Below are 17,312 nucleotides of genomic sequence, written 5' to 3'. Positions count from 1 at the left end.
AATTTTATTATTGTCTATATTATCTTCTGTAATTTATTGAAATTTAAACCAAATATTCTATTTGTTTGTTTATTTATTATTGTTATTATTATTATTATTAATTATTTATTTGTTTGCACTTGCATTTTTCCATTCGAAATATATAATATTATTCATTGAACAAATAATTTATTGTTACATTTTTTTCTACCTTATCTCTATTCTATAATAAAAAGAATAAAAATTACCACTCCAATGGTTGAATTCAAAATGTAGGGTATATAATTTTCAAAAATTAGTAATAACAATAGGTAACTACAATATGTAATTATATTATATTATTTGTAAAGTCAAAAAATAGTCATATGTTTTTAAATTAAATTATAAAAAAATAATTTCTTCCAGAGGAAGGTCGGGCAGTTAGTAAATTATAATTTAGTAAAATTATTGAGTTCACAACTCGCGTTGTATTGCCGAACAATCAAATTTTACGAAACTGACTATAATAGTTATAAGTTTTATCTACAATTTACTTTAAAAAACTAGAAAGTATATCAAAATTATAATCAGACCAGTGTCATAAACACAAAAAAAACATTTAAGGTTACATAAAAAAATTTAAAAATATTATATTGAACGATTGAAATCGTTGTGTTCTAGACACTTTTTCAGTTTTTTCGTGTAATAATAAAACATACGCCATTGTTCCGACTTCGGCTCTATGACGTCATACGCATATTTTCATTATTTTCAAACGCCTGTATCTCATTGAATAATTAGTGTTTAAGTGTGAGACCCACATCATATTTCTTAGATAATGACATACTTTAAATCTAAGCGAACTTGTTTTTAGTGTTGTGATGTCCTAATAATAATATGTAATATCCTAATCCTATAATGCAAAATACTCCGTTATCGTCTAATGGTAAAACCAATGTTTGCCTACGACTATTTCAAATTTGTATCTGTACACAATTTTATATAGATACGTCATACGCATTATTGTTTTTGTACACTGTAGATAATATCTGCGTAAAATGATTACACGATCCACCCGAAGTCCCACGAGACATTCGCTGACTCGCAGTATATTTAAAATTTGTTATTATTGTAAATATTCATTATCAACTGTTTGTTTTGTTCAGTGTTATTGTTATTACTTTTATTTTATTTGTTTTTCAATTGCGCGTCTGTTGAATGTGTGCAGTGTGCACTGAAAGTAATCAAAACGCTAAGTCTACTCGAGTAAATTTATTGGAGCATATCAAGTAAAAAACTGAAAAGTAAAATTTTTGAATCATTTTATTATATATACTATTATACTATATAGATACCTTAACTACCATTGATTTATTTATTGATCTGTAAAATACTAAAATGCAAAATGTATAGTTAAAAATAATAATATAAAACCATTATGTGCTAATGTTAAAATTAATACAATTTTCCTATTTAGGATGAGTTTGCAACCTTTGTATATTCTAATTACTTATGTGAAATTGTAAATTGTTTGTGGTTACAATTAATGAAATATTATTATTGTATTTTTACCTCAGGAATATTTGAAACAATTAAAATGTCTGTAAGCTCAGTATATTTTTCACTAATATTCAGAAGATCATGGTTCTAAAAAAAATTACATACAATTTCTAATATTAATAATAGATTGATTCAATTAAGACTTCTACTTATTCAATCTCATCATATTAATTATGTCTCTTGAATTATAATTTTATGTGGTTCACATGCATTTCACCAACTTGTGACTTTATCCTAAAAAAACAAAAAATAATTTTTTAATAAATTCAACTACTTATGAACACTATATTCATTAATTAAATATACTATATTAAACCAATGCTATATTATTATACTTTCATACATTGAATAAATTGGCATTAATTTTATTGACAGATAAATCAGATTTTGTATGTTCTTCATGAACAATATCCTAAAACAAAATATAATATTAGTTGGTGTGATTATTATTGGTTAGAAATTTAGAATACATATTTTACTATAATTTATTATATTATTAAATTTTTAATTCATTATTATACATTTATTATACCTTAATGGAGTTAGATTTGCTGCTGTTGCTTAATGATTTTGTTTCATAAGACATTAAGGGGCCGCTATACCAGCATTTGTTTTCTCTGTCTATCTACCACATAATATAGGAATAAAGATACTCTGTATTTCCACAATTACAACTTTCTGGTTCAGTTTAGGGCAAAAGCACCTATAATATATTTTATAAAGAAGAGTATTTCCTATGCGTTGACCGGATAGATTTTTTTATATTTAAATTTTTTATAAATATAAGTATGTTTAATTTAAAATAATTTTGATTACTTTTAACCATTAATAATTTATTCAAAATTGTAAATATTAAAAATCTATCCGGTCAATGCATAGGAAATACTCTTCTTTATAAAATATATTATAGGTGCTTTTGCCCTAAACTGAACCAGAGAGTCGGTAATCGTGGAAATACGGAGTATCTTTATTCCTATATTATGTGAGAGATAGACAGAGAAAACAAATGCTGCCCGATGTGCAAAATCCCATATAATAGAAGTCACATAGTTATCAGTTATCAAACTGATACGTGTGAAGTTACAATTAAGTGCCTATTTACTTCTCTGAGATACAACATGGATGCCAAACACCAGGTTGAGTGATGGTACAAATGCAATATCAAAATGTGAGTACTATAGGTAGTCAATAAAGCCTCTTCTATTGCATATTGCACAAACTACCTAAGAACTGCACAAGATAATCACTTATGTGACTACTATAGAACAGCACTAATGAGTTATTGACATATTATACCAACTACTCATAGACAACCTATAGAAATCATATAGTATTAAATAAAAACAGCCATGTGTTGTAACAAAATAACTTCCATTAGAGGTCCATGTTAATTTCTAAAATATTATTCTTGCTGCTTAAATTTAATGCTCTTTATAATCACACACAGTGGGGGGGGGGGGGTACAATTTTAAACAATCCAGCTAAATTTTGTCCGGTTATTTACATTATAATAAAATATAGGTACCTATAATAAGTGGATAGTGATCATAATGTTATATGTATTATATTCACATACTTGTAATGTTTGATTTGCCCAATTACTTTACACCTCACACGTTCATTGCCTATTCTGCATAATATTACATAAAGTAAAAACCATAAACAATGTTTTAAACTTAACATATTAATTGATGAAATAAAAGAACAGTGTAATTTCAGTTAATAAAATAAGATGTTTATTATAATAAAAGTAAAATTAAAGAAAAAAATATACATTAATACATTATTGAATACAGGCATATTTTTATATTCAAAATAATTGTATTAAATTATTTATTACATAAAAAAATAATAATAATATAACAATATGAAATTACTCATTAATATGTAATAAGCTAATGACAATAGCCCTGTCATTGGGTATAGTAACAAAAAACCATTTATTTTTAATATAATTCAATTTGATAAAAAATAGATCAGAAATATCTGTTGTACTCACATAAAATGATCCAACAATATTTGATTCAATTATAGAAATAGTATTAGACATTACAGAATATATATTTCACTACTCCTAACTCAATTTGACCATTGGATATTGGAATATTAAAATTTTTTTTTTACAACAACAATACTATTATCTTTTAAAATAAAATGACTTTTCTTTAAATTTATAGAGCATATTAAAAATTGATCGGTTATAATTTTTTCATAATAAGTTATAAATGGATAATATAAATAAAATGTATCATATTTATGGATTTCATTCTTTAAAATAGGATAACAATTTTTTATAACTGATTGTATTTGAAGTTTTCTATGTTCTATAATAAGGTTATAAATATCTTGAAGGGAAAATGTTGCATTTTTAAGCTTTTTTTAACAAACTGCAAATAATTTTCAAATTTAAATGCGCTGAAAGAATCTATAGTGGTTTATGTCGTCCATGATGTTTTACAAAATTAGATAAATGTATTAAACTATGAACATTGTACGTTATGAATTCATTTCCATACAAAATTGAATAATCATAGACAAATTGTCTAATTAAAGTTGTAGCCGTATCATTATAAGTTAAGTAAGTCTCATTAGAAGCAAGAAGGCGAATAGCTGTATGAATAATAATAAAATGCTCGTAGAATTTTTTCTTTAATCTCCCCTTCAAGACAATAGGCCCAGTATAGAGTAAAAATGATCTGTATTCAGTGGCTTTCCAAAATTCAACTTCTCCAAGCGATCTAGGTAGCCTACTAAATTCCGCAGGAAATGTTTTTTTTTAATTTATAAGTTCTGAATAAATAATGTCAATATCTATTTTATTAAGTCTAACTGGCTTTGGTCCTTTCAACCAAAATTGTAGAATTCTCTTCATAACACCCAAAAAAAACATTATGCATGTAGTCAAGTACTACTGATAATGTAATATCAATTTTAAAATTTAACAATGGACTATTGCCTTTATGATAATTCACATCAGTTTTTTCACGAAAAGATTTATCAGTTCTTAATTTTGAGTCCATTCCTAAAAAGGTCATTCTGTTAAGAACTGTTTCTTCTTCAGTGCATGAATTGCAACCATGATAAGCATTAATTGTTTAACATTGAGAATAAACGCCTTTGCGGGAGCATCACATTTGGGAAATTTCAAAAGTAAATTTTTGTTTATTTATATAGAGACCATTAGTTATTAAATTATTAATTTCTGTTACAAAAGGGTTTAAAAATTCTAAAATACAATCAGGCTTTTTATATTTATCGTGATAAATACCTATAGGTATAATTAGTTTATTAGTTTAGATAATTTGGTGTTATTTATTATAGATATTAAAATGGGCCAAAAGCATGCCTTGGAACTTTTAGAAATTGGTAATCCATCAATGTTTAAAGATAATTTTACTATGGATGTATTATAGTTTGACATTTTTAATTTTTAGTTTTGTTCAATTATTTCTCCATGTTGATAAAATCATTTTGTTTAAAAAATTAATACAAAATACAAAAGGCATAGGTACATTTTAATTAGTGGTTTAAAAATATTAAAATTATTAATTATTACATATTTTTTTAAATTAACTTTTCAATGCCTAATCGTCATTAGTATATTATTTTATTGTTCTTATTTTACCTATATCATATATTACATATATATATATATATGATTTACTGATCTAGGGTTCTTATTCTAGTAATTATTAAATATGTTGTGTAAATTACCTAATATATAATATATAAATTATATACGAGTATGCTACGCTTATTTACTTATATGATGCTCCTTTATTAAATATTGTGTTATAATTCGTATTGTCATTGTACATATTATTTATTATTTTAGGCTAGAATCAGATAGCCAGTCAGTGGTATTCAAACCGTGAGTTTTTATATCATATTGTATTATTATTACATTTAAACCGCGTTGAGCCAGAAAGGCTATTGATTATTAAATATTATATTATAATATGTATATTTATATTTCTAATATCAGTACAAATTATATAATAATATAATATTATACAACAGCTCTATAATAACTACCATTTATTCTATAAAGAATACAGTGAATACCTATTATTTCTTGTCAGGCTATCAAGCTACTTTATTTATTGTATTACACACTAGTACACTACACGGTAATATTAATCGTGAGATGTTCGCACAAATTGCGATAATTTTTTTAATATTTTCATTTCATGGACCTGCAGAAGGACTATATCTCATAGTTTCGTGTAGTATATTAGATACTTGGTGGCGGCTATCTTTAAAAATATAGGTGTAACGAAACATAAGAAGTAACCACTCACCCTCAATAATATTCATCCATATAACATCCCATCTACTAAATAGTTTATTCACCATGTTAAAAAAAAAAATAGTTACTATTATTCTATTAAAATATTCCAAAGTATTATTCTGTATCATTTGCATACAAAAAGTTACATAGACAACACACCCCACCCACCTCTAATTAAAAGTGTAGCGACTGGTGCACCTCTACTATAGAATTGCTGCCACTGTAGGTACTTAAAATTTAAATAATACACACATTTTCACAAAAATTCACATAATTTCACACAACACGAATTACGTATAGCTTGTTAATTTCCCCTGCAACTCCAACCACTACTGTTCGGGCTATTACACCACTTACGCCAACTATTCTTACATTAATTACATTTCTAGGTGTTAATGAGGTGCATAATATATGGCAGTGGCGGCTCGTGCCTAGGTGTGCAGGTGTGCGCACACCACATAGATTAATATAGATATAATAGTAAAAATGTATAATAATAATGTATACTAATTTATTAATTTTAATACAATATCTGTTAAACTTTAGGTATTTATTATATAAAAAAAATTAAATTTTAAAAACAAAAACGTCAATTTATTATTATTATACTCTTAAAATTTAATTGAGTTATGTAACAAATACACATCAATTGGTGTGCAGCTCAGTCTGAACACCGCCCGTTCTGTGTAAAATACGTTTAGTTTTCGAGTGGGGGAATCGGCAATTATATGTGACTTTGGTGTGCAGCTCCTACTGCACAGTGCACACTCGTCAAGCGGTCGCACGCGATAAACACACACACGGTGAAAGATATCACCGCAGCGCATCCAGCGATTTTGTAAACCACCGTTTTTATATTTTGAACTGATTATTTTTTTTGTTTAATCAACTTTTTAAATAATTGCACACCACCTACTTTGAACACCACGAGCCGCCACTGATATATGGTAATAATTGGTATCCATTTCCGCAAATTATCGCCATATGTTCCTATTCCATGCATATTTATATATAATGTAAATTTTTTTTTTATTAAATTAACTAAAACGTATGTTTTTTAGTATAATATAATTTAATCGAAGTTACGGTACAACTCAAAATAATTATTTATGGATTATGTATATAATAATTATATACGAGGTATAAACTCATGTTAGGACCTTCTATATGTTTCGGTTATCTGTTACTGAACTATTGTAGTAACTAGTAAGGCTTAGTTCGGACCATGAGGGCAACTCGCATCGAGGTTTCTGCGGCCTGTACTGCGCTGTCCAAGGCCGACTCAATAGCGTTATCAAACGCCGACCCGACCGCCAAATCGACTGCTGATAAGTTGGTCACTACTGCCGCTTCTGACGGTGACTCAAATTCGGCGCCCGCAGATATTATCTCTGACGCAGTTTCCGACGTTTCCGTTGATTTTGTCGGTGGTGTGATCACTGACACTACTACAGACTGCTTCGAGTTGTGTCTATAAAATCCGGATATGAAACCCCTATCATAAATCGTGCGCATTACCGGATCTGATCGGATCAATGCCACCGGGCACGTGCGCCATATGTCCAACGACTGCAATCCATCTCTACCATCGTTGGAACTATTGTGGTTTTCATGGTTCTCGGTGTCAATTGTCTCTTGATGTTCATTTGAATGGTACTTTGTTGATGATTGACTCAAATCGCCACTTGATGAAGAAGGTAATGACATAATAATAATATCTGGAGTTTCGTCTGTAACGAAAATTTTTTAAATAATATATTATAATATGAACAAAAACATGGTTTAACAATCAAAGTTGATAGATACAAATTGTTTTCAATTATTTCTATTGGAAAAATGGAAATCAATTCAAGAACTGTAGTCAAGGTGGATAAATATCTACCTTGGGTGTAGTAATAATTCATGGGCGTACATTTGGGTAAGGTTGAGCATAGATCATAGATCATAAACGACATACACCCATATAGGGCTATCCTCCTACGCTTGTTTAAATTACTTATGAAAATTTACATTTTATTAAAGTTTGTACACCATTAAATCTTCCAGACATTACAATAGTTCCATTTTAAGACTAAGCTACCAATTTAACGTTATATGGTTTAATTCACATTTAAGAAATCTAAGAGATGAATATTTCGACTTTCAGAGTAGTTAATAAAATCAATGAATTTTTCAACAATGTCTAGCCCTGTAAAATTGAATATACATAAAACCATTTGCTTTTGTAATATAAATTAATAATCAAATAATAATGTTTAAACTGAATAACTATAATTGGTTATAGAACTTCAGTCTTGTTTTGTAAAAAATAAATCTTATAGTGTGGATAGTGACGATTTTGGTAAATATATGGCGAGTTAAAATTAAAAATATTACCTGATCTCTTACATTTTTATTATACATTTCTAAAATACTGTTTTAAACCAAAGAAATGGTGCAATTTATAGTCTGCAATAACAGAAATCTCTAGTCCATACCTAAGTTTGACGTTCTGGTTAGGTTCCTAGAAAACACTATGCGTTAACCGAAAAAAAAGTGAAACATTTTTTACACACACTATTAAATATAAACACTATATAACGTGTTCCTGGCGGCGTTCCGGCCAATAAATTACAATGTATTACTACAACTACACCATATCCTAGTCATAATAACCAATCATTATACTTCAGGAAAATAACTAAATTAGAAATTATAAAAATTATTTCCGACATGAGAGGCGATTCGGCCCCGGGAAAAGACGGAATATCAATAAACAAAATAAAAAAATCAATTGCAGACATTCTAGCTCATATTTTCATTAATATTCTAGATAATAGTATCATACCAGATTCCTTCAAAATAGCTGTAATAACTCTTTTACACAAAGGATAGGTATTAAATCAGACATTAATAATTTTAGACCAATTTCACTACTAAATGTTTTACCAAAAATATTTGAAAGGGCTATAAAAAATCGTCTTTTAAGATACCTTAAAGAAAATTCAATCCTACCGCTATCACAACATGGTTTCAAAAAAAATATCGGAACCGAGGATGCATTAGCACACCTATCTAAGGATATATACACAAATATTGACAGATATTATAAAAATAATAGCAGGAACAATAAAATGTAAGTGCAGCAATATGTCAAAAATAAAGATTTTATATTATCTGTTTATATTTTTAAATATTTAGTTATTTGGTATGTGAAAACCAAAAAAAATAGAGCTGAATTTTGTCCAACTACAGCATTTATATGTGCGGACATGAATGAGAATTGGATAAGGATTAATCTAAACCATAACCATAATCCACCAGTAGTTGATATTCCAATGGTCCATTTAAGGAGAAGTATCGGGATGGCAGGAATAAGTTCTGGAAGAATCCGAGAATGTCAAACTCGATAAGAAATATTTATAACAATGAAATAATTACGTAAGTTAAATTTAGTTGGCATATGTAACTTTTTTTATAGAAAATATAGTCATATTTTTAAATGTTATAGAAACCCAGATGGTGCAAGAAATTATACATTTCTCCAATCTCAAGTAAGTGTAAAAAGAATGCGTCAAAGTCGTCGTCCACCAAATCCAGACACTATTGAAGAGTTGGCAGTTATTTTAAATAATACGACATATGCATCAACCCTGCAGCATCCACCTTTAAGGTAAGATAGGACTAATTATTATTTTTTTAAAGAAAATATTTTAAAATTTCATTAAATCAATTATATGTATTTAGGTTTTATCAACAACTATTTAAAGGTGAGGGAGAAACTGTTGGGATAGTATTTTTTAATTTTGATGCCATTGAAAAGTATAAAAATGAGCTTCAATCTGTCAAAATTGCATGAATTGACGGAACCTTTAAAACGGTACCAAAACATCCTCCTCAGTTTAATAAAGGTTGCCTACTGACCTTTCATGTACTTTTTAAAAATGTTGTAAGTTAATGCATTTAACTAAGTTGTTTTGTTCTTTTAATGCATAGTTTAAGTTAATTATTTTAATATTTTTGTTTAGACTTTTCCAATGGTGTATGCTCTGACTTCGAAAATGACACAAGCAACATATGAATCGTTCTTCCAAATTGTTTATAGTGTTTTGCCATTGAATTATGCTCAACTGACTATATTTACAGATTATGAAAGAGCCTTAATGAATGCTGTGAGAAAGATTTTTAACAAAAGCAATCTGCAAGGATGCTGGTTTCACTACTGTCAAGTAAGAAATACGCTAATAAATTTCAAAATTGTCAAGTTTTTATGCCTTCTGATTTTATAATAAATTTACTATTGTATTTATATTTTAAATATATTTTATGTATGTATTTTTTTTTATATACAGGCTGTTATTCAATACTTTGAGAACTTTAAATAGTGTTTTTAACTTATTTGAGAATAGTCCAGAGGCTCATTGAGTATTGAGAATGGTAATTTAATAAGTTATCTAGATAGGTACTCATTTTAGACTTTATTATTTGTATTATTTTTAAGGTATTGGCTTTACCACATCTCCCAGCAGAAATACAGCCTGAGTGTCAATTTACTATGCTTGAAGGGTTTAATGTTATAATTGAATATGCCAATGGTATCGAAGAGATATCAGAACGATTGCAAGTTTTTTTAATTTGATATAATCAAAATTTTTGGTTTAATCAAATTGGTGCAGCATGTATAACTGTTTTTGGGTAAGAAATCTTCTTCACTCTATAAATCGTCACCTACATTATATTTATGTAAACATATGTTATATTGTTTTTTATATTATATTTTTTATGTCAGATAATCGAACTAATAATTATCTAGAATCTTTTCATTCAATGTTACTATCACAACTTGGAAGGCACCCCAATATCTGGGATTATATGCGTAAACATAACATAGTCTTTAATATTTATATTTGAATTATATTAGACTGTTAATATTATAATATTTTGTGAATTTTATTAATGATGGGAAAAAATGGTAAGTGTTATAACTTAGTAGGCTAACCAGTTAGGTATTTGTATTAATTTAAAATTTGTTCAGTTTTAAATATTTGTGTTTTTATGTTTTAATGTTTTTATCATGGTTATCTATTTACGATTAAATTTTCAAAATATTTTGACCTTTTTTAAGCTACTTGTAAATAATTGAAATTTTCGACTTTTCTAAGTTTTTTTTCATAAATTGCCGATAAAATTTGGATAGCCGATTTTTGGCTATCCAAAAAATCTTTAAAATTTAATACAAGGTTTATTATATATAAGTTGTACTTATCGTATTTTATTTGTCAATGGCCACAAAAGTCATCTTACTTATGAGCTTAGTAAACTATGTACAGACTTTAAAATAATATTAATTGCCCTATATCCAAATTCAACAAGAATTCTTCAACCAGCTGACATTGATGCATTCTGTCCTCTAAAAGAGGGTTGGAAAAGAGGAGTTTTTAAATGGTGAAAAAAAAATTCTATAACTACTGCAATAACTAAGAAAGATTTTTCTCCAATACTAGAAAAAGTAATTAACGAAACTATAAATCCAGATATTTTAAAAAATGGGTTTAAAGCATGTGGGGTTTATCCGTGGAATCCTCACAATATTAATTTTAATAAATGTCTTGGTAAAGATCAGGCTTTAGTTGAACCAGTTGATTTTACAAATAATTTGTCAAATGAAATTTTGGACCTAAATGCATTTTGTGACGTTGTTGGTTCTGAAATTTTAACAAAATTCAGTAATATTGACCATACTTCAGAAACAACCACTCTGTCTAAAGAATCTGAAGTATTATACAAATTGTACAAGTTGATAAAAAATAAGACTGAAAAGAAACGTGAAGACCATATTGAAATATATCCAAATAATGAAATAGATAATTTGCCTGATTTAGAAAAAAATCAAAATAGTCTTGGGAAGATAGTTATGAATTTTCCTGAAATAGAAAAAAATCAAGATATTATTGGAAAGATAAATATGTATAATGCTTCCAACTCCTGCCTCGATCATATTTTTATGAAAAGTAAGACAATTATATATTCGAAACCAATAGTCTGTCCAATCACAATATCTGATCACTATCCAATACTTCTTAGTATTGGAAATTTAATAAGTAATAGAAAAAATAAACCAGATCCTCTCACAATCAACACAATAAATTACTCAATATTATCAAACTTAATATCAAATCAAAATTGGTGTACTATCTTAGAACACGCTGATGTAAATAAAGCTACCAAATGTTTCATTAATATTTTAAACAACTTAGTAAAATTAGCATCTGTTAGCATTAAAATTTCTTCGAAATTAAAGAAAATCAAACCATGGGCGACCACTGAGTTAATAAAAGCAATTAGGGATAGAGATCAACTTCACCTCAAAGTAAAAAAACATAATACTAATGACAATCTAAAAAAATATTATAAAAATTTCCGAAATAAAGTCACACAATTAATAAGAAATGCCAAAAACGTATATTATAAATTGGAAATAGAAAAAGCAAACGGAAACCCCAAAATGTGTTGGAAATTAATTAATAATTTTATCGGTAGAAGTAAAAATCAAAATTATATAACAAATAATATACTACATAATGGTACTGAATTAAATGTAAAGGAAAATGGAAAAATTATCTCAAATAAATTTAACGACTTCTTTATTAATGTAGCATCAGATCTTCTCACTAAACTAAAAAATCAACAAAATGTAATTCAAAATGTAACCACTGTTATAGATAATAACACCCCTAATAAGCCTATTCTTGATCAATTTATACTTACAAATGAACGTGAAATAATAAACCAAATCTCAAAACTAAATAATGGTTCTTCGACTGGTTTAGATGGTATTACAGTCAAATTATTAAAAGAGAATAAACTTGTATTAGCCTCCCCCTAAAACATATTTTCAATCTTAGTTTTTCAAAGGCAACAGTACCAGATTTATTCAAAACGTCCATAGTCACACCAATTTTCAAAAAAGGCGAAACAAATTTAATCAATAACTATCGACCAATCTCAATGATTTCAAATATTGCAAAAATATTTGAAAAAAATACTAAAGATAGACTTGTTTCATTCCTAGATACAAACAATATTATACATCAATCACAATATGGTTTCCAAAAAGGTAAAGGCACAGATCAAGCCATCGCTAAAGTGACTGAATTTATTTATAAATCCTTAGATGATAGTAAAAAATGTGCTACGGTCTATTTAGACCTTGCTAAGGCATTCGATACTATTGATCATAGCATACTATTACACAAGATAGAACAATTAGGATTACGAAATAAAGCTCTACAACTATTTTGTTCATACTTAAGTGATAGAAAACAATGTGTCAAAATAAATGATTTTATCAGTTAACTAAATATTGTAAAATGTGGTGTACCGAAAGGAACAGTCATCTCCCCCATACTTTTCAACATACAGCTAAATGATATTCACACACTTCCCTTAAAAAGTAAACTAATTTGCTATGCAGATGATACAGTTATGCTATGTATAGGTGACTCGTGGGATGAGATATTTAATATAATAAACACCGACTTAAAATTGATAAAAAAATGGTTAACTGAAAATAATTTATTTCTTAATTTAGAAAAAACATTTGTTGTCCCTCATGCCTTAATAGAAAATGTACTACCTACTAAAACAAAAATAAAAATTCATAATTACCCCTGCACACTAGACAATAATTGCTTTTGTGATTCAATAAATATTGAATATAACGTAGTTATTTAGGTATCAAAATAAATAGCAATATGAAATGGAAAAACCAAATTGAACAATTAAGAAGAAAACTTAGAAAAATGATGTATATATTAAGAAATTTAAATAAAGTTCTAGAATTACAAAAAATACGTCAGGTTTATTTATCTCATATGGAATAATAGGCTGGGGTGGTGCTTTCGAAAATACTATAAGTCACCTACAAATATGTCAAAATCAAATTATAAGATTATTACTCAATAAAGACCGTATGTATCCAACAAAAAACTTATATATTGAATTAAATGTACTTCCTATTAAAAAAATATATTTAAAAATAACAGCTATTTTCATAAAAAATCATAACTTATTGCAACCAATAACGCATGGAGCCAACACTAGATACGCAAAAAATCATTATTACATAAAAAAAAGTAAAAAAACCACAACAAGCAGATATTTTGAAACAATTGGTACCAAACTATATAATAAAATACCATCTTATATAACAAACCTCCCAATAAACTTATTTAAAAGGAACATTCTACAGTGGCTATTGGATTCTCCTTACGAATTAAATTTATAATAATATATTTCTGTATTTATTTTCAATTGTTAATTCTATTATAAGTTACCTAACTCAATTTGTATACACCTTAAATCTTCATACGCTTATTTCTTTTTATATATTTTTGTTTTAACTTTATACTTGTAATTTGTATGTAATTATTATATTTTTGAACTCCTGGGCCCCCACACGAGTCATCTCAGTGGGGCCCAGTATTCATATGTATATGAAATGAAATTAAATAAATAAATAAATAAATAATGAACATTGTTTGATGGAGCAGGATTTTATTCAAGTAAATGAAGATACTATTTATATTAGATCTAAAAATAATATTGAAATTGACAACAATTACTGCCAGAATATGAACCTATAGAATACTCAATGGAACACAATGTTCTGAATACTGTTGATGATGGATCTAATTTTAATACAGCCATAGAGAATAGGAATTTTCATTTAGAGGAAAACACCTATAACTTAATACCTGCAGAAAATAATTTTGACATTCATAATACAATCGATCAACCATCTTAAGAAACATTTAAAGTTACACCATTTAATAAGAAAAAAATACTACAAATATCACCAATAGACTCATGTTTAATATGGCCAAAAACACCTGAACACAAAGGAAAACAAAACAGTGAAAGAGTTCCTTTTGTATTATCTTCTAAAATGTGGCAAAGTATGTATAAACAAAAAGAAGCAGTAAAAAAAAAATATAGAAGACGAAAAAGAAAATAATAATAGAAAAAAAAAACTTGAGAATAAATTAACAAAATCTCAGAAAACAAATTTAAAAACTGTAAGTAAACGTGGTATAAATAAACCAGCTATTGTGCTAAATATTTTTAAAAATAACAATATTAAAAAAAAATAGAAACTGTTACAAGTGGTAGTCTTTCAAATGAAGTGATCTCAACATTTACTCCCAGTGATTTGGATAATGATGATTCTAGTTCAAGTAATTTTTATATGACTAAAGGAAATTGTTTAAAGTGTAATGATATTATAACTATTTCTTTTACTGGCATTGAGTGTGAGTTTTGTTCACACAGATACCATTTAAAATGTTTAAGCTCTTCAGAATACTGTGATCTAGGTTTAAAAGAAACAGTTTTATTCATTTGTAATGTGTGCCAAAAAGATCTAAGCCAATAATGAAAACTAAAAGACTGAAGATTTAGATTATTTTTTTAAACAGGATTTATGACATTCAAGTATTTATTTTTATTTCATTTTAAATTGATGTTAGGTAAGTACTTAATATTGTTTATAACTAAGAATTTGTTATTGTTTGTTTAATTATTTTTATTCACATACCTCTATACATATTATGTTATTATTACAACAACAAAAAAACTGATTGATTTAATTTTATTCTAGTTTTTATTATTATATTATCACAAAAAAGATATTGTGATTGATTTTATTTAACTGTTTTAACTATTATATTATTAAAAAAAAGAAATTGTGATTGATTTTATGTTACTGTTTTTATTATTATACATAGGTACCTATCATTAAAAAAAAATACATTGTAAATGTTACAAAACAATAGGTATTCAGATATAATGTGCTATTAAGTATAATATGCTATTAAGTATAATATGTAATTAATTTAAATAGCTACCTTCCAATAATAATTATAAAATGTGTTAAATTAATTAATTTGTTATTAAATTTGGATTTAGAAGGTATACCTTTAGCTATACATTCTGTATATTAAATTATAATAGGTAAATACTAAATATACCTTATTCAAGTATATTTTTATTATTATATACTAATAAGCATGTACCTACCTAAATAATATAATTAACTAAATTAAATAAACAATTTAAAGAGGGTGCCAATAACTGAAATTTAAAAATCAATAATTGAATTGTAGTGCCAATAACTGTAACTTTTGGTCATTTTTTATAAAGGTATTAAAAAAATTTATATAAATATTAAATGGATTTAAATTCTGATTGCAAATTACGATAGATTACAATATTTTGATTATAATCAAAGAGGTTAAAAAGAATAAAGATAGCAATCACTAATAAGTTAATGATAAAATGTTTTGAAACCCAATTTTTGCTTAAAATGCCAATAACTGTATACTTTACCCTATCTTGGTATCATTATTGACTAGCACTTAAAATGGGACATTCATGTAAATAATTTAATTATTAAAATGCGAAAACTTAATTATTTCTATATAAATACCAGAAAAATACTCAATAAAGAAACATTACGTATAGTATATTTTGCTATGACCCAATCCCTATTACAATATGGTATACAGCTTGGGGTAGCTTAGGTACAGTAGCAAATAATAAACTTTCAATAGCACAAAAGAGTATAATTAAAATAATCCTAAACAAACCAAAAAGATACCTATTCAAAGAATTTAGAGTCAATAATATTCAATAATTTTATTATTTCATAGAAATGCACTATACTATGTTTTTAAACTCAAATTAATAGAAATTAAACCACAATTTTACAATATACGTAAGACAAATAATATAATTGCTATTCATACATTTAAAACTCTAAAATCAAGCAGACACTTTGTTAAAGTAGGACTAGAACTACTCAATAATATTCCACAAATCATATTAAATTTCAAAACATAGGTATAGCAAATATAAACAAATAATTAAAATTTGGATAAATAATCAAATTTATGAAAACTGATAACTTTCTTTTTATATTTTATTTCACTATACTCGTACTAGCATAAACAACACTACCTATTCATATTATATTTAATAATTAATATTTTTGTATATATGTTTATTTGTTTTTATATTTTTTCTTTCCAAACATGTGTAATGATTAATGTATGTAAATGTTAAAACCTGATATGTATAGATGATTAGAAACTCCAATTTCACCAAGACGAGGTCCTACCTTAGTGGTGAATTAAGCCATTTTATTTATTTATGTATTAATATTACTTTTATTAGGTACTTTTTGGGAAGAATAAAATCGAAAAAATCGTGTGGGAACTAAACTGCATTTGTTCCAATATAGGTTGTACTTACTACAGTTAAAATGCAATGATGCCTTGATAGTAGTGTTATCTTATTTGACGTAAAAACGCACAATACTGTAAAATAATATTCAACTGCAAACGACACAATGAAACTATTTATAATTATCCGTAGTTCACGTTCGTAGGATATTCCACTGTTGCAAGGTACTTATACGTAAAATACAATAACTCCAATACCGGTACCGAATGGAATGTAAGGTTGA

At 26.7% G+C, this 17,312-nt stretch overlaps 1 protein-coding gene and 1 pseudogene across 1 annotated transcript; one reads left to right on the top strand and one right to left on the bottom strand.

Moving 5' to 3' along the window:
* Positions 1–6,862: 6,862 nt before the first annotated feature.
* On the bottom strand, positions 6,863–17,312 carry LOC132917791 (uncharacterized). Its single transcript, XM_060978689.1, has 2 exons — positions 17,099–17,312; positions 6,863–7,539 (listed from the first exon to the last, which is right to left on the bottom strand). Exon 2 carries the CDS (start codon positions 7,514–7,516, stop codon positions 7,013–7,015), a length of 504 nt encoding a protein of 167 aa, XP_060834672.1. The 5' UTR covers positions 7,517–7,539; positions 17,099–17,312; the 3' UTR covers positions 6,863–7,012.
* Positions 7,416–10,725, top strand: LOC132917790 (uncharacterized; annotated as a pseudogene).

Source organism: Rhopalosiphum padi, chromosome 1 (genome assembly GCF_020882245.1).
Source record: "Rhopalosiphum padi isolate XX-2018 chromosome 1, ASM2088224v1, whole genome shotgun sequence".
Lineage (NCBI taxonomy): Eukaryota > Metazoa > Arthropoda > Insecta > Hemiptera > Aphididae > Rhopalosiphum > Rhopalosiphum padi.
This window is presented reverse-complemented; position numbering and strand designations above follow the sequence as displayed.